Source organism: Phragmites australis, chromosome 21, assembly GCF_958298935.1.
Source record: "Phragmites australis chromosome 21, lpPhrAust1.1, whole genome shotgun sequence".
In the NCBI taxonomy this organism is placed as follows: Eukaryota; Viridiplantae; Streptophyta; class Magnoliopsida; order Poales; family Poaceae; genus Phragmites; species Phragmites australis.
Genome location: NC_084941.1, coordinates 1085307 through 1105398, shown reverse-complemented (window position 1 = coordinate 1105398; position 20092 = coordinate 1085307). Strand labels below are relative to the sequence as shown.

Below are 20092 nucleotides of genomic sequence, written 5' to 3'. Positions count from 1 at the left end.
TCTAGACAGTACCAGTAGGAGTATATACTTTGCCAGTAAGGTTGCATGCAAGTTAAAGAAGTTGCTTGCTCTAGCCTCTAGGCAACATCAGGGCAAAGAAAGACAATACAAATCAGTGGCATTTGCACCGTAAATAGAGCAATCGCAGGCCTGATGCTCCATCAGACATCACATGCTGCAGGCAGTGGTGGACCCAGGGCCCGGCGACCCTGGGCACCCGCTCGGTCCCGTCTCTATACTCTATATAGACTATAAAGAAATTTGTGATTTGGACCGGTTAAATTTTAGGCAAAGCTCAGCCTGCATCCAGTCCACTGGAATCCCTGGTCCGCCATTGGCTGCAGGTCATGCCCAGCAATCTGAAACTCCTCGTTTTTTTCTCGTCTTCTTCTTCTACTACTTCGGGCTGCTGCGACCGTGAATCTCACTCAAACCGAGAGGATTGGCGAGGTACTGAGGCGAAGGAACCAGGCTGCTGCTGCGGCGGCGGCGGCGGCGGCGCGGCGGGACCGTGACACAATCGGCTGCCACTCCCTGTAGCCCCCCAAGCTCCTCCATTTTTTTGCAAGAGTAGAAGAAGTGGAGAGATAAGATGGTGGAGGAGAAAGAAGATCTTCGTAACTTCGCTGCATCGCCACCGGAGTAACAAGCTTCTGCTTCTCCTTGACGGCCTCCGGATTTCAGAGGGAGATCCACCAGCAGCCCATGAACGTCGTACCCAAAGCCTGAACTGGAAGCCCATCACCCGATACGGCGGCTACTTTGCCACGGCCCACAAATCCCGCGAACTCGGTGGGTCGGGCGCGCGCTGCTGCCGAGAAGCCTGGTCTGGCCGGGACCCTGGCTATATATGAGAGAGAACCCTCGCCTAGGGTTCCTTCCTACGCCGCCGACTCGGAAACAAACAAGCAAGCAAACCGTCTCTTGCAATTACAGGGATGGAGCAGACCTACATCATGATCAAGCCCGACGGTGTCCAGAGGGGCCTCGTAAGCATTGCCACTTACTCCTTTTTCACTTCCATTGATTCTCTTCGATTTGGTGTTGTGCGCTTGGTGCTTCGGTTTGGTACCTCTAGTGCTAACTTTTCTCTGTTTTTGCTCAGATTGGTGAGGTCATCAGCCGCTTCGAGAAGAAGGGCTTCTACCTCAAGGGTAATCTTGTGGCCATGTTTTGATTTAAGCTTGCATTCGACTTTGAAATTGCCGATAATTTCTTCGAGTAAAAAATTGGAACTTGTAGCTGAAGTTGGAGCTTTGGACGGAAATTGAACTGTGTGGCGTCAAATTAGTCGTCAAGTTACCTAAATGTGTTGCTAAACATCAGTTTTTGGTGCACAACAACTAAGTTTTCTTTAATCTGATGATTCGTTAGTGATGATTCCTTGCTGGTTCGCGAACTAAACATGCAGCCATGAAGCTTGTGAACGTGGAGAAGTCCTTCGCCGAGAAGCACTACGCCGATCTGTCTTCGAAGCCCTTCTTCCAGGGCCTCGTGGAGTACATCATCTCGGGCCCCGTGGTCGCCATGGTCTGGGAGGGCAAGAAGGTTGTCGAAACTGGCCGCAAGATCATCGGCGCCACCAACCCCCTGGCTTCTGAGCCTGGCACCATCCGTGGTGACTTTGCTGTGGACATTGGCAGGTCAGATTTCAATCTGGAACTTGCTGGTCACTGTTGTCCATTGATTATACTTAGTTGTTTATACTGTGTTCGTGTACGTGTTACTTGTGGCTGTGAAAATCCCATTAATCCAGTAGGAAGTACCACATAATAATGTATTTTGTAGTCGCCCTTGGATCCTTCACTGCAATGTTGCATGTTTAGCATCATGATAAGATGGTTGAATCGAAATGACTAAGTTGATCTAGCTACTAATGAAATTGGCCAGAAGGATACATGCTGTTACAATTTGTTTGTTCTATGTAGTTAAATTAGATATTGGGGGTTCTGCATACAGGTGTGTTGGGAGGGCTTGGTGGGTTCCCACTTCATCAGTGATTTCTCTAGCTAGGCACAATGAAAGCATCTGAAGTGGATTTTATGTGTACTCTCTGCACTCGTAGACAGTACTCTGATGTCCCACACATCTCATAATGCCACCCCTACCGCACTTCAATCAGTCTTTATGTTTGCATTATGCCCTCCACTCTATTCAACTCATGTGTCCTTTGTGGGACAACGCATGTGACACATGGTCACAAGATCTGCTAGAACAACTTCTAGACATCAGTTGATCCATTGGAGTTACTTTCTTAAGTGCGCTTTATGGTACCCATGTTTTAGTGTTCCATTTAACACTTTATGCCCTAGCTTGAGGAGACAGTAATGGGGACCGGTATCTGATTCTTGTTGAGTTGTTCACAAGGGCGAGGGTTGGACAAGATGATAGCATAGTTCACCTGTCATTTTATACTTTGGCAAACATTGGCAATTATGTATTGTGTGTTTATGTTTTATATTGGCATATTCTCAGATAATGCACTTCGCTGTATCATGCATTTCAGTACTCTTATACTTTGTGATTTCTGATTTTGCTATGTTCCAAACTCACAAGATGATTTGTGACATTCAGGAATGTCATTCATGGAAGTGACTCAGTTGAGAATGCCAGAAAGGAGATTGCCCTGTGGTTCCCTGAGGGCCTCGCTGATTGGCAGAGCAGCCAGCACCCCTGGATCTATGAGAACTAAGCTGCAATAGCTTGTCACTTCGAACCTTGAGAGCTTGAGAATCCATGGCAGAAGTCATACTGTTAGCTGCTCTATTTAGAGTTCGATGATAAAATTGATATCAGTATTCAGAACCTTATTTGTGTTAACTGAAGTTTTCTTCCTTGGCTTGCATGTTATGTATGCATGCCCTTTTGCTTATGATATTTCATATGCTGTTACCTTTATATGTGCTTTGTCAAATTATTTCTTTGGTTGCCTAATCGGCTTTGTTTCGGGTGGAAAGTTTGAGCTGCCTCACGGTGAAGTTGAAATGACTAATCCTTAGTTACCTCAGCGTTGTTAGTGGCTGGTTAGACAATCTGTCTCTCAAAGGTTCTTTATGTGTTACATGATTTATATGAAGGGTGGTTTGCAATCTACTTTGTGACGGAAGGGTACCTCAGTTATAATTCAAGCAAAAGACAGCTGCCCATTAGATAATTAAAAAAAGATAATTCAAAGTGTTGAAATTGTCGGAGTAGAATTGCTCAAAGTAAGAGCAATGGTGCACAGTGGGAAAAAAAATTAGGGCAAATTGCAAATTAGGCTTTTAGATGAAAATGTATGCAGAGTGTTCAAATCGTCGAAGTAGAATTGCTCGAATGTGCAAAGTGAACTTTGAGGGCAAATTGCAAATTATTCTTGTAGATGAGGCATAGGAGCAATCGTCATGCTTGTTTGTGCTTCTATGCACTCAGATGGACTATAGTATGTTCCCAAGAAAGGTAAGGTGGTTTGTACACAAATCATCTCCAATTATCATGGCATAGCTCATCTCTTGCAGCTGTTGAATTGAAATCACAAAACGAAGCTAGTAAAACAGTTCTAGTAAAATTTGGCTCTTCCATATCCTTATTCAGGCGCTACATGAAGTTCAGCCGTAGCAACGGATGGGGTCGTTGCAACCCTTCTCTGCCGACTGCCTGAAGCCGAAGCGGCCGCCCTTTGCAAGGTATTGCTGGTGGTACTCCTCTGCCCTGTAGAACCTCTTCGCCGGGAGGATTTCGGTGACGATCGTCCGGTTCAGAAGCTTCTGCTGCTTCTCCAGGGATTCTCTCACCGCCTTCTCCTGCTCCGGGGTGTAGTAGTAGATCCCTGACCTGTACTGCGTCCCAACGTCGTTGCCCTGCACGCAAGTGTAGAGAATGTGCACATCAGAAATGCCCGAAATTGTCTAAAAAAAGACGAATGCCCGAAAGAAATAGGTGATTTGAAAGTTCATCAAGTTGTACAGACACAAGTTGAATTGTCGGATTCAAATAATATTTCGTTGTACAGAGATTCAAGTAAGCGAGCACGCAAGAGATTGAAAAGCTTATCTGGTTAGAAGCTACGAGCTAGTTTGAACAGCCTTTGGGGATTTAAATCCATTCAGAAATTGGATGAAATGTTAGTTAGCACCGGCATCAACCTATATAGTGAACCGATGTTTTGTTACGTTATAGTTGATCAAAACTTTTGGAGAGCTACATCAGAAGTAGGCACTGCAGGCTACATCAGAAGTAGGCACTGCAGCTCAAGCTTGACAACAAAACACTCATTAGCTTAACACAGGACTAGAGGTTTTGGTACCAAGTTAGTACTGACAGCTGAGGTTCAAGGGGGTATAGGATACCATTTGGTGCTACGCCATTTGCTCAAATTCTATATGGGTTGCTGCAAATTTGCAATCAACTATTACAGGCCAATGGCAATCCCTCCTACAGAATGGGATCCTCTGACTTCACGATGGAGTGAGTGGTGACTTCATTCCACCGTGAGCCATTGGATAATGGATAGGTAGGATTTTTTTTAAAGGAATGCAGTAGGGAGGCCCCTACTACAGAATTATATTAAAACCAGCAAAGAAAACCGTACAGGAAACAAAAACAAAACAAGAACAAAACAAAGCTAAAAAATAACAAACTGTACAAGAGCCTCAAGCCCCAAAAGGTCAGCCTAGCATACACTGAGAGAAAAGCCTAGAAAATGTTAGAAACCCAATTGGCTACTAATGGATAGGTAGGATTTGATGCTACAGTATTTTGTGTGCCGTAAAATCTCTGGAACGCCGTTGCTACCGTGTTCGTCAATAGGCTACTGTTCGCTCCCGCGAATCACTGTTCGCTTCTGATTTCACCGGTGAAGTCAGAGCAGGAAACACTGCCAACGGCCAAGTACTGTACCCATCCACAGCAATCAACCATGGTAATATTAGTTCTAGTGCTACACAACCAGGATCAGAATTGTAGCAGGCGTTTTGCACCAAAGACACCAAATATGCACTACTGAGCTTTCGCAACAGGCGCTATCCCTGTTCTTCCTGTGCGCAGCAGACGCCATGGCAACCAAAAGCGTCGATTTGGCGGAGTGGTTAAGGCGTCTGCCTGCTAAGTTAAGTACATGGGGTTTCCCGCGAGAGTTCGAATCTTTTTTTCTTTCTCGCCTTCAGTTTGCAGCAGAATCTATCTGTTCTAGCGGCAGCCTCGAACCTAAGCAACAACTACTCGAATCAAAGCGCGCGAAGAGCAGCCTAATTCAGCAATTCCCCACAAACCCACCACGAAATCGCATAAAGCTACCCCAACTCCGACTCAAATTCGGCGGCGGAGGGCTACTGACCTGACGGTTGGGGGTGGTGGGGTCGTGGCGTGCCCAGAAAACGTCGAGGAGGTCGTCGTACTTGCAGGCGGCGGGGTCGTACTGCACCCGGACGACCTCGTTGTGGCTGGTGGCGCCGGTGCAGACGTCCTCGTAGGCCGGGTCGTGGAGGTTGCCCTGGCTGTAGCCCGACTCGGTGCGCGTCACCCCGGGGACTCGCTGGAACGCGAGCTCCACGCCCCAGAAGCAGCCGGCCCCGAACTGCGCGAACTCGTTCCCCGGCGCCGGCTGGTCCTCGTCGGGCCCCTGCGCCAGCGCCGCCGAAGCCTCCGACGCGCGCGGGCTGCCGCCCAGCCCGCCCAGGCCCAGCTTCCCCAGCCAGCTCATCGCCGGGCCCGGGTCTGGTCGGGTCTTCCTGCGCGGCGCGAGGAAGCGGACAGCGGCGGAGCGGTGGTGGTGTCGTGGTCCTCCGGGGCGGAGGGCGCCGAGGCGAGAGGCGAGGAGGAGAGGGGAGGAGGCAGGTAAGGTGAGGAGCGGAGGCATCGGGCGAGGCGAGCGATGTTTTGCTTCCCTTTTCCTAATCCCTTGCTCAGGTCAGCTCAGGTGCCTCACCGTCAATCCCATCCCTTGCCTCGCTTGCCTTGTTCGGTTTTCGCAACAATTTCGGAGAATTTTCCACAAATTTCACAGGAAAAGTTCGTTTTTTTCACGAACACATGGCGAACCCCTTCGTGTGTCATTCGTTAAGGGTGTACTCGGTTGGCTTAGTCTTGCCTGCCTCAGAGAGCGAATTTGTCTCCCTCATGCTGGCGAGATGAGCACAAGCACCGAGACAGTGGGCAAGGATACGCACTTACGATTCCTTGCTGCGCCAGGGACGGCGAGGCTACCAAACGCGTCCTAAGATAGAAAAGAACAAGTTTATTTTTATTGAAATGATAGAATTTCTCGTATACCAAACTGTTCAAGCTGTGCTTGCCCCTCATCCTCACCTGTTTGGAACCAAGAAATTTCAGAAAGATTATGCAAAGTTTGCATTTTTGTAGATAATTGCAACCAAAATCTCTTGTTCCGATAAAAGGTATGACAGAACAGAGGTCTCTGGATTTGAGAACTTGGAAGTTGCTGAATGCGTCTACAATGAAGCCGGCGAAACCATTGATTTACTCAACAGGTGCTTGGTGGTATTTGCTTTGTCCTGCACCAAAGCCTCCATTCAATTTTTGGGTATAGAAGAGAAATAACTACAGAAGAGGAAGAGCTTTTATTGGTGGCTCTGGATAAGACAAGTAGTTTTACTTGGGCGTAGAAATTTCTTGGATAGGATGAGAGGATTATGTGATGCGGATCGCGGCGGGCGATGTAGCCTTCGGGGACACGTAAGGACGAAATAGACGGTGTAATTGCACCGAGATGGCCTCGTGGAAAATACGCGGATATATGATGTCGACTGATGCATCCAACTGGAGCATAGCTTTTGTATGATCAAACGATGGAACACGTAGATCTTGTGATACACACAAAATATACGCCACGGATGGCGAAAGCAGTGGAGTGATTAACATTTCATGAAGCAAAACTATGGGTTCCAGAGACAAGTATACTTGACAAAATTTTGTTACACATCACATACTCGCCGTACATGAGTCCAACTCGAATACAACACTGGCAGCACAGGGGATTAGTACATCTTCAGCATCGCATTTATTTACATCAGGCGAGAAAAGTTAGGCTATTGACTTGCCTGTTATTAGCTAGCGAGTGACAATCAGCTTACAGATGTTAAAGCAAAGTCTGTACGGCGGAACGAGCGCTATGATTGTTTTGCTATAAGCTTCCTGTGTTTTGGTGTGAAGAACATGCAGCATCAGAAACAGCTGACCTTCTAAGCATCCTTCGCTTCCTGAGGCTTTCACGGTATGGAGAAAAGAACTCATGCATAAGCGCATCCTCTGATGTGAGCCTGCACCTAGGGTTAACGGCCAAGCACTTGTCCACAAGATCAAACAGCGAGTCAGGTATCATCTTGAGGAACTCCGGCCTGCGCGTATTGGCTGCACACCACTCCCGGAGATCCACCGAGTGCAACAACTTGATGTCAAGGAGATCCTGAGAACGAAGAGGAATGCTATTTTAAGATTAACTGATTCAGCAAGATGGTCAAGGGGTGTCGTTGTGTCGCACTTGAGAGTTCACTTACCGAAGGGTAGGAAGATTCGCAGTTGTGCAATTTCGCTACTTCCCACAGTTCTTCACTGCCTCTCAGCTTCGCTATTTCCTTGATGTTCCTTTCGTTGAACAAATGCAACAATTTAGCAACATTATTGAGCGAGGATCTGAGGATACACTACTCCGTAAATGTATAAGTTAACTCACTGTTCAGGATCTCCTCCAAAAGGTGTTCTGCCAATTATCAGGTACAGGAGTGTCACCCCAGCTGACCAGACATCAACTTTACAACCCTGGTGGAAAGACCTAAAAAGAACCTATAGCAAATACATAACTTCAGTATATGGCACTACAAGGATGAAATAATCACAACTGAAAACATAATCAAACCTCTGGAGCTCGGAATCCTTTAGTTCCAACACATGGACCTTCTCTTCGATGTTTCCCATGTCCTGCAACTACCAATTCGTTAGATCATTCTAATATCTAAGGACATTCAGTTGAATAATAAGACATAAGGTGCAATACCAGTTACTGGGAAAACCCACCTTTGTTGTTAAACATGCCAGAACCAGCAACAGCACTACCACCAGAACGCAGGGGCATTGGAGTCAGTGTAAAGAGCTTTCGATCCACACTACCAAAAGGAGCAGCGACCCTCTTCCTTTGGGAAACTGGAGCAGGCAAAGTATTTTTGTTGGGACTTTGCATTGCTTCATGCAAGAAGTTCATTAATTCCTTTCGCCCTTTGTAAGGCATTGGCTGCTTCAACCTGTCTAATGATGTTTTTGTGCTTGTAGGATCCTTGGCGGAGGTTACACCAGATACATCAGCGGCTTGGCTACCATGCCTATTTTTATTGTCAATCTTAGGTGTGCCACCGACTGGGCTTCTATTGGATCTTTTCCTCTTGGAAGGAAGAGGTTGCTTTGAATCAGCAGCTGCTTCTTCGGCATGAACTACCGGGGCAAAAGTTGATGAAGTTTGAGATACGGTATCCTTCCCACATGAAATTGTCTCAGATTTACCTAATCAATAAACCAAAAATTCAATCTGCATCAGTTATGCACAAGACAAAAGAATAGATATGCGGTAATTTGAAAGTTCAAATTCATTCAATAATCAGTCTGGCTTTCTGTTAAGAAGAAGAAACTTCCAATGAATCAGACACTGACCATTAACAACTACAGCGCATTTACATTGTTGAAACATTTCATTAGTTCATAATCATTATACCAAGGATTAGCAAAATGTAGCACGGAGCGAAAGTTTTCATGACACCTATCACTCAGATATCTTATGCGTAGCATGTAGTCACTCAAGCTAATGAAATCTGTTAGCAACCCTTGATTAGTTAGCCTAGGGCCTGCATGCGCTGCCTTCTGTTGGCCTGCATGCGGAGATCACGCTTGGCCTCCAACCGTGCCTTCCCTTGATCCTGTTTCCATAAATCTTGAGGAGGATAGCATCGGTTGTTGGCCTATATATGTAACCTGTGTTATCACCAGATATATATCTCAATCAGGCGTGATTTCCTCCGCTATCAAAATCAATGCCTTATCAGGATTTTCACCAGGATAATGCTTTTTGGACAAGAATGATCAGATCTAATAGGTCCAGCTCTTGGAATGAACTATTTGATACATTTGAATTCTACTTGATCCTTTTTTATGCCAAACAATGATAAAACGTTCCAAAGTGATTTTTTTTCTAGGACAGAGTAGCAGCATGGAAATATTATGAACTGTATACAGTGCATAGAGTCCAAAACTGGGACACGAAATTATTCTGACAGCAAACACTGAGCATAAGTCACCATAAAATCAACAATTAATAATTCAAAATTAGGAAGTGAACTTACAGTTTTTCAAGAACTTCTGGTGGAGATCCTGCATCCAAATTCAGGAAAAACACATAATGGCAGAATTTCAGACTCAGTTAGCATCTAATAATACAGGAAATAATCATCAAAGGTAAGCACAAAGTCAGAAGAACAGTACAGTAGTACACACACTAACATTTGCCAAGTTGAAGTCAATAAGATACCCCTTCATCAGTTTGCGAGAGAAGAGAAAGTTTCCAGGTTTGACATCTCTATGCACTATGCCCTGGAGACAGGAGTATCAGATAACCAGGATTAGCAGACACGACATGAATCAACAGTTGATCAAGGTAACATGCAGTTAAGCGGACCTGTTTATGTAAGCTTGCAAGAGCTCTGAACATACAGTACCCATACGACTGCAACTCAAGCATGCCTATTTCCTTTTTCAGAATCTGGAAGATAAAGGAAATACTTAACAAAAGATGAATAAATATGGATAGTCGATAGAAGGACAAATAGCTTCTGAGCCAGTAGAAAACACTAAACCTCTGGTCTGTCATGCTCAACATGTTCTAGAACAAAACACTCTAGGTCACCACTTCTAAAAGAGCATTCATATTTAATCACAAAGTTTTTGCCCCTGCAACAGAAAAAAAAGGTAATTGCATTAAGGTTACTGTGGAGAACAAGAACAACTCTTAAAGTTTAGAAGAGCGGGTTTTATTAGTACCCAAAACGCTCCAGCATCTTTAGTTCATTGTAAACATGATGTGAATGAGCATTCGGGTGAGGACCTGGTAGTAGAAACATACAGAGTTAATTCCTCTCACAGAAACCTTTATAGAAAGACAAATAAGCAAATCCATCAAGACCAATGGTTTGGTGCACACATTTTATAGCAAAAACTTGTCCATCTATTTTCCTCCGAGCCCTATAAACAGTCCCGTAACCTCCTGTGTAAATAATATGACATATTAGTCAACATTCAGGGGGGAAAAACCCTAGAAGATAGTTTCAAAAGAAATATATAGGATTCATACCAGACCCTTCCTCCTCTTCTATGACAAAATCCTTGAAGCTTGGAAGTGGTTTTGTCACTACATGGCCCTGAAAACAATGGCAGCAGAACAAAAAAAGTCAATAAATAAAAATCTTGAAAACAAGGCTGGTGAAAGGTGCAAGACATCAATGATGCATATAACTGTGCCTAAGTAGAAATAAGCGAATAGTTAGGAATTATGAAGTCACCATATGTAAACAAACTAACCTTTTGAGCCTTTGCTGCAAGTTGATCCTTATCTTCTTTAGGCGGTCCATTTTTCTTGCTCTTCCCCTTTTGCTTCACAACCCTTCTATCCTGCCCATTCTTAGATATATTGACAGCCACTTCATTCCGAATCTGTTCTCCAAGATTTAGATATGAGCTTTCTCTATTTTCAGCAATAATGTTCAATTTCCTCTTGTTAATACAGTCATACTTTGTAGCTTCTAGTGGCAATGCTGCAGGTTCAACATTTCTGTTCATTTGAGGTACTATAGATCCAGCTCTGGTGTCTGTAGGAGGCTGAAACAAATTGTGTGTTGCCTCATTCTTGTGAACTTCTGCACATGCACTAGCACCCAGTGGATTATTTTCCTGACCATAAGTTGGGACAGTCCCATGATAACCAGCATTTGGGCCGCTGTATTGCAAAGCATCTGCTCCATTTGGGATCATATCAACTGTTTCTATATTACCTACTGCCTTCATATTGGAATTAATTGGACTGCCAGGCTTTTTGCAAATAAGATTTAGATCCTCCTCAACCCCATTTTTCTTTTCCCCAACCAAAACAGCATGAATGATCGTGGGAAGGAGGACGGACTCTTTTTCTAGATCATCACTATCCTCTACTCTACAGTTGTGGGATGAAACTTGTTCAGATTCACCGATCCTACTAATTTTATCATCAAGTGATGTATGAATATTTTTCGACTTCTCAGCATCGGGTGAAGGAAGATCGATACAACAAGGGCTGTCTGACAACTGCCTTGGCACTAGAGCTAATGCCATGTTCCCAAGAACTGAGCCACCATTGCCTCTAAGAGACTGGTCAATTTTGGGTTGAAGACAAGGCATGGTAATTTTAGCAATGCTGGGAACCAGAGTAAACCCAGTTGAAAATTCTAAGGACGGTTCACCAATAAATGTGCTGAGAGTGGGAAGCCTATCTTGCAACTCTCGCATAACCTCCATATGTACCTGAGTAAAGTATGACAAAAATGTTGGATGTGAAAGAACAAGCTAACGTTACTGTTATATGGATATGGAAATTTAACTGCATGGAAATTTAATCATCACTATCCTTGTTGAGAGGTGATATCCCCATCAGTATCAAAACATTAGAACTCTGGAAGCCAACTCAACAACTAGTGTCAACAAAAACCAAGCAAGAAAATGATGCCTTGAAGATTGAGGGGTCAACAGTTCACTTCAAGCTACCTCCCTTGTCATTTACAGTGCGAAATTGTCTATAGATGGACTACACCACTCCCAAATTGAGACAATCAACTGATGAATATTAGTAACCACTATGGAAAAGCTTATTCATGTGCAGCAGACAAATATCCCAGAGATTTTGTGCAAATGGACTTTAAATGGTAAAAATGGATTTCAAATGCCCAATCAAACTAACTACAAGGAAATGAAAGCAAAGAGGGCTAGAATGGCATCTTCCATTTCCTAAATTCAGGACATGCTGCAATGAAATGACAAGCATGAAGCAACTGGGAAGACATGGTACCTCTCCGGTAGCAGCCGGAGCACATGCTTGTGCAACCAGCAGATGCAACTGACGCTCCCTGTGTTCCACCAAATCTGCACAAAATTGTCCCAAAATTGTCTTAGAAACATTGATAGGCTTCCAGAACCAGCATACATACATTGCAGAAATACAAATATAACAATCTGTCTTCTCTGAAAAATGAAACAACCTGCGTCCGGAGCCAGCAGTCGGCGCCTCTTCGCTCCGAAGCACCCCGCATCTGACCCTTTCCGCTTGAGCTCATACCGAATCGGCACCTCGGAAGGCCTCAGACTCACCCTCGGCGCCGGGACATCCCACCCCACGAACCTCAGAAACGCCGCGACGGCCGTCTCGGAGGCCGTCACGAGGCCGCCGTCGGAGAGCCGCAGCGGCGACCCAGGTATGAAGCACATCCGCTCGATGGCTCGCGGAGGTACGTAGGAGGGCGCGGCGGCGGCGAGGTTCGAGGCGGCGGCGGGGCGGCCGAGGCGGACGAGCACGGTGAGGAAATGCCAGGCCACCTCCATCTCCGCCGAGGCGGAGGCGGCGTCGGAGGCCATTGGAGAGGAGAGAGGCGCTCGGATCTGCGAAGCTAGTGCTCGCAAGGCATGGATTGGAATCTCCGGTAGGGTTTGAGCGGCGGAGATGTGAATTCGCCTCGCCTCGCCTCGCCTCGAATGGTGGTCTCTCACGCTTCTTCTGTTCACGAAGAGGGGCTGGTGTTTTTGCGATTTGGTCCTCTGGGTTTTCAAATTTAACAGGTCGGATGCCGACGGGAGGCGGGAAAATTTGTTCGTGGGTGGAGTTTTCGTGGCGGCAAATCTGAACACGGTGCGAGGCTGCGAGCACGTGCCGTTTCCCGCCCAGGTGCCCCCCCCCCCTGCCTTCCGAGTCGTAACTGCTACGTCCCACACAACTAATGTACACACAAGGGCAGCATATGAACTACCCAGGACGCTTACTCGTTGGACCCACACGTCTTTGAATTGCCGATAATCTCCTCGTCTTCTGCTAAACCCCTGCAGATATTACTCACCGAGTAACATAGGGTGTGTTTAATTCCACATATCTCCATACTAGCCTAGCGGATACATAAAATCTTGAAGAAAAACACTGTTTAGTCATCCACTGTTGCAGACTGACCCAACTATTGCAAATATACAACATCATGCCTAGATAGTGAAACTCAATTCGAGCTTCACTCTACAACCACTCTGCATCTGCTCGTGCAATTAAATACACTTCCCAGTAATTTTAACTCTGCCATCTGCACGTACGGTCTTAGATTCAATAAAACAAACAGAAAACTCAGTTCAGCCTATACAAACAGATACAACTAACAAAACACTACAGTTTTACAGGTAAGAATGTTACAATTTTCCAAAAGTGCAGATCTGAGTGGAAAGGGGTAAAAAAAAAAAAGAAACATCACGTCCTTTGTATGTTCAGAACAGAAGTTCTGCATCAATTGGATGATGATCATGTTCCACATGAACAGAACAAGCTATCCAGAAGTTCCAGATGTGCAGAACAAGATCTGCAGGTCTTTGTCGAGGATACTATTGAGAAAACTAGTACTTTTCTAGTGAAATCGTTGGCTATTGAAGAAGTAACCAAACTTTGCTAAAATGCTAAAGAGGCAATGCAACTACTATCCTGTTTTTCGACTTCGCCGCCGACATTCAAAGCAGTCCGAGCATGGATAATAGGCCTTAACTCCATTTTTACTAGCTATTTGTAACTTGGCTGGTGAAACCTTAAGTTCCTCCACGAGTATTTGACGCAGCTTTTCATTTTCCTCTCGCAATTCTTCAATAACCATTTGATGCTTCAGTACCTGGATAAGCAAGAAATACAGAGCAGAATAGTGGTCAGCTACTTGTCTGCATAGCTAGGAAAGACAATCAATGGTGAACTATCCTGTAATCTTACCTAAACACAGTATGATATACAACAATAACCACCATAGCAATTTTTTACAGTCTTCTGACATGTAAAGAGAATTTCAGTATTTTACTAGCCTACCCCAACTTGCTTGGGACAAAGGCTTTGTTGTTGTTGTACTAGATAAACAGACTAGAAGCACATCATTTGATGGCCAAATTGGGTGGACATGAGTAAAACCCATCTAGCACCAAGAACAAGGATGGAACTACCAGGCAAGAGTAAGATTATGAGGTAAGCATTAGGAGCATAAGTGCAACTGAACTCACCAATTGAAGTACAGTATCCATGCCATGTAAATTTCCAGACTGTAAAATGAATAGAGAAAAAGTGTTCAGAATTTCCGTTACATAGCATTATCTGAACATAAGAGCAGCAAAAGACATAGCTGTAGCTCATAATAGCACAGTTCAGATACAGTTTTAGTGCATACTGCATCTTTGAAATCCATCTTTGTATCATTCTGGAACAGCGAACTCTGTAGAAAGTTGGCAATGACCTTTTCAGTTCGACTTCCAGTCAATGCTTCTGGCTGCACCCCGTGATGGCCATGCAATCCATGAGTAGGCTGTACTCTTGATACTTCATCAGTCTTAGCCTCTAGGTCCATGGACATACCATTGCGAGTTTGTTGATTGCTAGACAAAGAACCAGCCGTAAGATTTGACACGGACGACACCCTGGGGGCATCCTTCAGCTTTGATGTGAATTTAGATATAACTTCCTAGAAAAAAACTGGGTTTTTTATGTTCATACACCCAAAAAAATCAGAGAAACATAGGGTAAATTGAAGTTCAGATCTGTACCCCAACAGATGACTGAATCCCGTGAAGTACTTGTGGCTTCAGGGCGATTCCTGAAAATCGAAGAGACACTTGGTTTAGCTTCAGCTCACAGAAAACAAACTCACAAGTTTGCGCTTAAAAGGTAATCCACAAAATTCAGAAATACGCTAATAGTTCCAATTAATGTAAGTGTGTGGTAAAAACCAGCTGAAAGCACTGTAGCAATAATTAAAAAATGCCCGTGCACACAACTTAGGGGGAGTGCTGCTACAAATGAAAAATGGCTCTCCTCTGTTATCACTTTATGGTATTAAAGGAAGATCTTTGGGGCCAAGTATTAGATGAGTTAACTCCACGCCAGCAGTGAACAGAAATACAAACCAAACATTAAGAATAAATAAAAGAAGCACTATGTAATAACAATAACAAAAAATTGGCATAGCCACCACAAAAGTTTTAATAGAGCTAAAATTAAAGAGAAAGGCCACATGCTGGCATGCATAAGACACTAAGAGTTGCACTTACTTGACAGGGAAAGAAGCAAAGGAAACAGAAATGGAGAGAAGCCATCATAGTTGAAGATGACAAAGATTCATTTCTATAAGGACAACATCAACAGGAAATTTACAGTGTTAATCTTTTGAAATAATAGCAGTATGTACCTATTCCAAAACCATGGCCTATACCAACTCCACAGCCAATGCCTGCTTCAATGTTTCTTAACCCGGACTTCCTTAGCTAAAGCAGAAACATAGGGACGAAAGTAGCAGAATCAGATAAGCACGATACAGGATCGAATTAACTAAAGGGTATTTACATATTCATGGGCACAGAAGAATGCTAAATATTGTCTTACAGCAGAATTAACGTGCCTCGTGACACCAGAAAAAGCATCTGCGGCACCTCTTGTAGCACTCATAACTTGCTGAAGCCCAGGTATCATACCTGACCATCAATGCAGAAGGCAACTTTTGTTAAATAATAAGCCTTCCATGAAATTAATCGATTACTCTCCTACAGTAGCACGCTCAAGATCGCATGGATGTGTGCAATGCCACTGTCAGCAAGCATGAATTAGCATTCTAACACTACTTTTTCATGTATTCCCAGATACCCAATTATCAGTACAATTAGGAGTCTATCATGTCTCAACTGCAAGTCATACGCCGCAAACTGTTCGAAGAAATGCCACACTGTGCGCGGAGCCCTAAATCCATGGCACGCCTCAACTGTTCGACGAAATACCAAACCCACCAAAGCACCCATCGACATGATCGATACGCATCCCAGATTATCCTAAGAGCGGCATGACAACCAATCTATGGAGAGTCAATCACCTAGGTAGATGGGGCGGCCGGCGCCGATCCCGACGCCGCAGCCGACGCCGAAGCCGGTGAAGACCTGCAGCACCTTCAGGCTGAAGGGGTTCTCCATCGGGAACGAGGGCAGCGGAAGCCTCCGATCCCGAGGACTCGCCATCGATGTCGGGCGTCGGCCGCCAGCGACAGGATAGGAAGCGAGGGAGGTTGCCCCCGCTCGACGCCCGCCGCCCGCGCTCAGCGACTGCCGGGGCTCGCACCCAGCAGCAAGCCGCCCGACGCCGATGCTCGGGCCCTGGATCGATAGTGGTGCAGGGGTGAAAACGGAAACGGTTTTTTTCATCCGTCCGATCCGCTCAATCGTTTTAATACTAATCGGTTATCCAAAAGAAATATTAGATATGGGATCAAATCTTGTATAGTTCGTGTCAGATATCGAATTTGAATATAGAGAGTTAGTTACATATTAGATATCGGATGTTCGAGAATAAAATTAGATATTATCTAAAGATCATCTGATAACTATCCGAGTTTATTTTTCAGAATTTATAACTTTTTTTAAGGGGTTGGATGGAGACGATATTTATATAAAAAATGTAGCTATTGATGATATCTATAAATTTGTAGCTTTTTTTATTTGAAGTTATTGATGCGTTCAAATAATTAATAGAAGATTCAACTAATATATTAGTCACTCGTAACTTCTTCGATTTCGCTTTAACATAACTTCTTCTATGGAGATACATCGATGATTTGCTTGTTTGACCTCTAATGCAGTTGAACTTTGGATATATGAAATGGTCGAAAAATCGTAACATATGTGATATAAATGGTTGTTGCTTTTATTCAATATCCGAATAAATATTCGTGATCGACATTGTCTGTATCTAACTCGGCATATATTCGATTTGTATAGATCTATATTCGTGATCGAAGCTATCCATATCTATATCTTTATATGACACCATCCATGTCCAATTTCGATCCGATGAAAAAACATAGAATAGGATATAGTATCAGCAATATCTGTTCATATTCGATGCAATTACATCGGCTATGATTCTACTTTGAGAGAAGGAAATTTAGCATAGAGGTACTTTGGTAATTTGTAGACCAAAACCGCTTGCAAAACTAGTTTAACAGGTTAAGATCTATTTATATTACAACTATATTTGCCATATTTAAGTTTAGTCAAGTGTGCTTATCACAAATTCTTAACTGTAAGTGTGACAAAGTTAGTAAAAAAATTATATATATGACATGTGCGCCATAAAGCTAATAAAATGTCATTTATCCTAGTTGTGGCTGTCAACCAAATATTTGACTAAAAATCTATAACGTGACTAAACGTAAATATGTTAAAGTTAGATTTAAACCAAATATGATCTAAGTAACCTATGTTACAAAGTTCGGGGCATCAGATTTAGCATTTCGTGATATCATACAAACTTTCATCCAAAGTCTTTGGGAGTATACGATTTTTTCCACTATACGATAATCGGCTTTATAATGCTGGAATGACCGTGAGAAAAAATATAGAATATAATTTCTATCCTATACAAAAGTATAGATCTGGTGTGGATAAAACAAACCCAGTAGATTGGGAACAATTTTAGGCCTTCTTTGTTGACAAGAAATAAATAACTTTAGGACTTTCTTTCTTTTAATGTCTTTGGTGACATGAAGCCAACCACGAAGGCAGACCTCGCTGAATGATACTACCAAAACTCAAAAGACTTAACGCGAAACTGCAAACTGGACTAAAATATCAGAACCGAGTTCCTACAAATACTTTCGTTTAAAGAAAATTACCGTAAAGACCTCGGAAATGCAGATCATCACACTTTTCTCCCTGTCACCATTGCCAGACTATCACTTTAACTAGTCAGGTGCAATTTATTTAGATGCAAATATTTTGTGCAGAAAAGGTTTAATGGGGTTGTTTGATCAATCCAAGTTTCTATTTTAAACACCCTAACTACATTGCAGATTGCCATTTGAATCACATTTTATATATTAGAGTCAACGACTGGCTACGAAGCCAAATTATAAATCCCTTGGGGTCCTTTGGAATGGAGGATTTTCAAAGGAAAAACACATAATTCAACAATCTATAGGAATTAGTCTTACAGAGCTCTTTGGTTCGCGGAAACCACGCATAGAAAAAGTGGAGGAAAGTCTCCTTAGATACCGAATTTGGAGGAATTTCATGTTGTAATATTTGCGATAATATGAGCAATAATATTATTCCACATATACAGAGATAAAAGGAAAACAATCCAGGACAAATATACAGGACATTTGAAAAGAACAACTGACAAATAAGATTATCAGATTTCATAACCATGCATATCACCAAATCTGGACAATAGGTGCTTAGGACAGATAAAAGAGCTCTCAGAATTAACACAACAGTTGGCCCCAGGACATATACAATCCTGCTCCCTAACTGTTCTAAAGATTGCATCATTGACTGGACAAAATTAACAGATAACAACTAGACTAGAACTTGAGCAGTATCTAAAGAAGATATAAAATCTTTCTGGGTTTAAATGCTATCACAAACTGAGTGAAGAGTATGTGCCTGTAAGAATGCACAACAGCTGAACCTGACAGGAGGCCAGAGAACTAATTTGGCAGCTGAGTCAGGAACCAAAAGAGACATTCAACCAGTACATACATCATCTATCACCTCAGGCTTCAAGTAATATACCAGCATCATAACCAGAACATACATTCGGTTGTCCAGAACAGACCAAGCCACTCTAGAGATTTAGAGATCGGTGACCACCAAATAGAAACAGATTTCTTAGATAATGCACAAGACTAACTATTGTACTGAAAATCTGTCCAGCCTATGCATACGAATTCATCACCGAGCATATTAAACAAGCACCTCTAATGTCCAGATCTGCAGAGAAAGAAAGGATATGCGAACTGGATATACTCACAGTGCAATACACTCAAACGAGTGAATCAGGGAGGCAGGGCACGGCAGCAAAGCCGCTGACCCAGAAATCCTATTCGCCGGAGTCGCCGTCGACGAGGAAATCGGAGATACAGTGCCTCACCGCACCGCAACCGCGCGTACGGGCGAGCCTAGGCTTTCACAGCTCCAAGCACCACCAACACACAGAATCCCCACTCTATCTCCTCAAGAACCGAAGCACCCAGATTGGAGCTGAAGAACTTCTCCAACTCACGGATGACCACCAAACCGAAGAGGAAAAACAGTGGGAAAGCGAAAGGGGGAAGGTCTTCTTTCTACCCTTTGCAGGAAGAGGAAGCCGGCCTAGATATGGGACCTCTGCGCCCTCCATCTCAACGAACTCCGAAGAACTCGCTGAGGGTTGCGCAGCCGCCATAGTTCTCTTCGCCTGCGCGCATCCTCTACCCTAGCCGCTCCAGCTGGTTTTGTGAGAAACCGAATGGGCCGGGACACCACAGGTTCTCATGGGCCAGCGGTCCAGCAAAGAAAGAAGCCCAAGACAGCATTAAAATTCATATTTTTCTTCAACAGTCCCCACCAAATTTTAATGTTGGAGTTATTGGTTTGATATACAGAATTTGAGTAACAGTACCTTTCGGGTTTGAACATGTTACCTAGTTGAATGTGAATTGGCTCACACAGGATAAGGAGGACTAAGCCTTGATCCTCAGCCTTGATGTGAGAGCCTCCTCACATACAACACCCTGTACTAGGCTGCTTTTGCCTTAACTCTCGGGTTGGACGTTATGGTCATGTCCATGTACCTTGATTCATGAGTGTCATCCAGAAAAGTACCCTGCTTTTCTGAGATTGCGACCACACAATCACACTCACATAGGTGAGTTCTCCTAGATGTCCTGTAGGACGACATCTAATACCATATGGTACTGAACTCATTAAGAGCTAACAGCTCATCCTCTCCTACAGAAGAGCAAAGCAGCAAATGGGATCAATTGCTCTTACATCCACACAGCTTGTTATC

At 43.8% G+C, this 20092-nt stretch overlaps 4 protein-coding genes across 5 annotated transcripts; 1 reads left to right on the top strand and 3 right to left on the bottom strand.

The window, feature by feature from the left end:
- Window positions 1-527: 527 nt before the first annotated feature.
- LOC133903428 (nucleoside diphosphate kinase 1) lies at window positions 528-2898 on the top strand. Its single transcript, XM_062344810.1, has 4 exons — window positions 528-989; window positions 1106-1154; window positions 1412-1643; window positions 2575-2898. The coding sequence occupies exons 1-4, from the start codon at window positions 939-941 to the stop codon at window positions 2690-2692; spliced, it is 450 nt and encodes a 149-aa protein (XP_062200794.1). The 5' UTR covers window positions 528-938; the 3' UTR covers window positions 2693-2898.
- Window positions 2899-3369: 471 nt separating this feature from the next.
- LOC133903426 (peptide methionine sulfoxide reductase A4, chloroplastic-like) lies at window positions 3370-6129 on the bottom strand. The gene is made up of 2 exons (XM_062344808.1): window positions 5315-6129; window positions 3370-3839 (listed from the first exon to the last, which is right to left on the bottom strand). Exons 1-2 carry the CDS (start codon window positions 5834-5836, stop codon window positions 3588-3590), a joined length of 774 nt encoding a protein of 257 aa, XP_062200792.1. The 5' UTR covers window positions 5837-6129; the 3' UTR covers window positions 3370-3587.
- A 701-nt stretch (window positions 6130-6830) lies between these two features.
- On the bottom strand, window positions 6831-12803 carry LOC133903425 (uncharacterized). Its single transcript, XM_062344807.1, has 15 exons — window positions 12261-12803; window positions 12071-12144; window positions 10555-11529; window positions 10328-10394; window positions 10178-10240; window positions 10018-10081; window positions 9834-9927; window positions 9656-9739; window positions 9481-9570; window positions 9324-9351; window positions 8011-8490; window positions 7853-7914; window positions 7670-7779; window positions 7494-7581; window positions 6831-7402 (listed from the first exon to the last, which is right to left on the bottom strand). Exons 1-15 carry the CDS (start codon window positions 12631-12633, stop codon window positions 7121-7123), a joined length of 2934 nt encoding a protein of 977 aa, XP_062200791.1. The 5' UTR covers window positions 12634-12803; the 3' UTR covers window positions 6831-7120.
- Window positions 12804-13425: 622 nt separating this feature from the next.
- LOC133902871 (uncharacterized) lies at window positions 13426-16451 on the bottom strand. 2 transcript variants are annotated; one of them, XM_062344191.1, is made up of 7 exons: window positions 16140-16451; window positions 15659-15747; window positions 15465-15540; window positions 14824-14873; window positions 14451-14741; window positions 14287-14325; window positions 13426-13910 (listed from the first exon to the last, which is right to left on the bottom strand). In XM_062344191.1, exons 1-7 carry the CDS (start codon window positions 16279-16281, stop codon window positions 13725-13727), a joined length of 873 nt encoding a protein of 290 aa, XP_062200175.1. In that variant the 5' UTR covers window positions 16282-16451; the 3' UTR covers window positions 13426-13724. The 2 variants fall into 2 exon arrangements, with proteins under 2 accessions (XP_062200175.1, XP_062200176.1); XM_062344192.1 differs by having other exon boundaries at window positions 14517-14741.
- Between the last annotated feature and the right edge of the window lie 3641 nt (window positions 16452-20092).

Coding starts and splice junctions, on each gene's coding strand:
- LOC133903426 (XM_062344808.1), bottom strand. CDS start 5,836: ATGCCTCCGCTCCTCACCTTACCTGCCTCCTCCCCTCTCCTCCTCGCC. Junction 3,840..5,314: donor CCACCACCCCCAACCGTCAG/GTCAGTAGCCCT, acceptor ACTTGCGTGCAG/GGCAACGACGTTGGGACGCA.
- LOC133902871 (XM_062344191.1), bottom strand. CDS start 16,281: ATGGCGAGTCCTCGGGATCGGAGGCTTCCGCTGCCCTCGTTCCCGATG. Junction 14,874..15,464: donor AGGCCATGGTTTTGGAATAG/GTACATACTGCT, acceptor TTCGATTTTCAG/GAATCGCCCTGAAGCCACAA. Junction 14,742..14,823: donor GGATTCAGTCATCTGTTGGG/GTACAGATCTGA, acceptor GTTTTTTTCTAG/GAAGTTATATCTAAATTCAC.
- LOC133903425 (XM_062344807.1), bottom strand. CDS start 12,633: ATGGCCTCCGACGCCGCCTCCGCCTCGGCGGAGATGGAGGTGGCCTGG. Junction 9,928..10,017: donor AAGATGCTGGAGCGTTTTGG/GTACTAATAAAA, acceptor TTTCTGTTGCAG/GGGCAAAAACTTTGTGATTA. Junction 7,403..7,493: donor GCGAATCTTCCTACCCTTCG/GTAAGTGAACTC, acceptor CTTCGTTCTCAG/GATCTCCTTGACATCAAGTT.
- LOC133903428 (XM_062344810.1), top strand. CDS start 939: ATGGAGCAGACCTACATCATGATCAAGCCCGACGGTGTCCAGAGGGGC. Junction 1,155..1,411: donor GAAGGGCTTCTACCTCAAGG/GTAATCTTGTGG, acceptor CTAAACATGCAG/CCATGAAGCTTGTGAACGTG. Junction 1,644..2,574: donor TTTGCTGTGGACATTGGCAG/GTCAGATTTCAA, acceptor TGTGACATTCAG/GAATGTCATTCATGGAAGTG.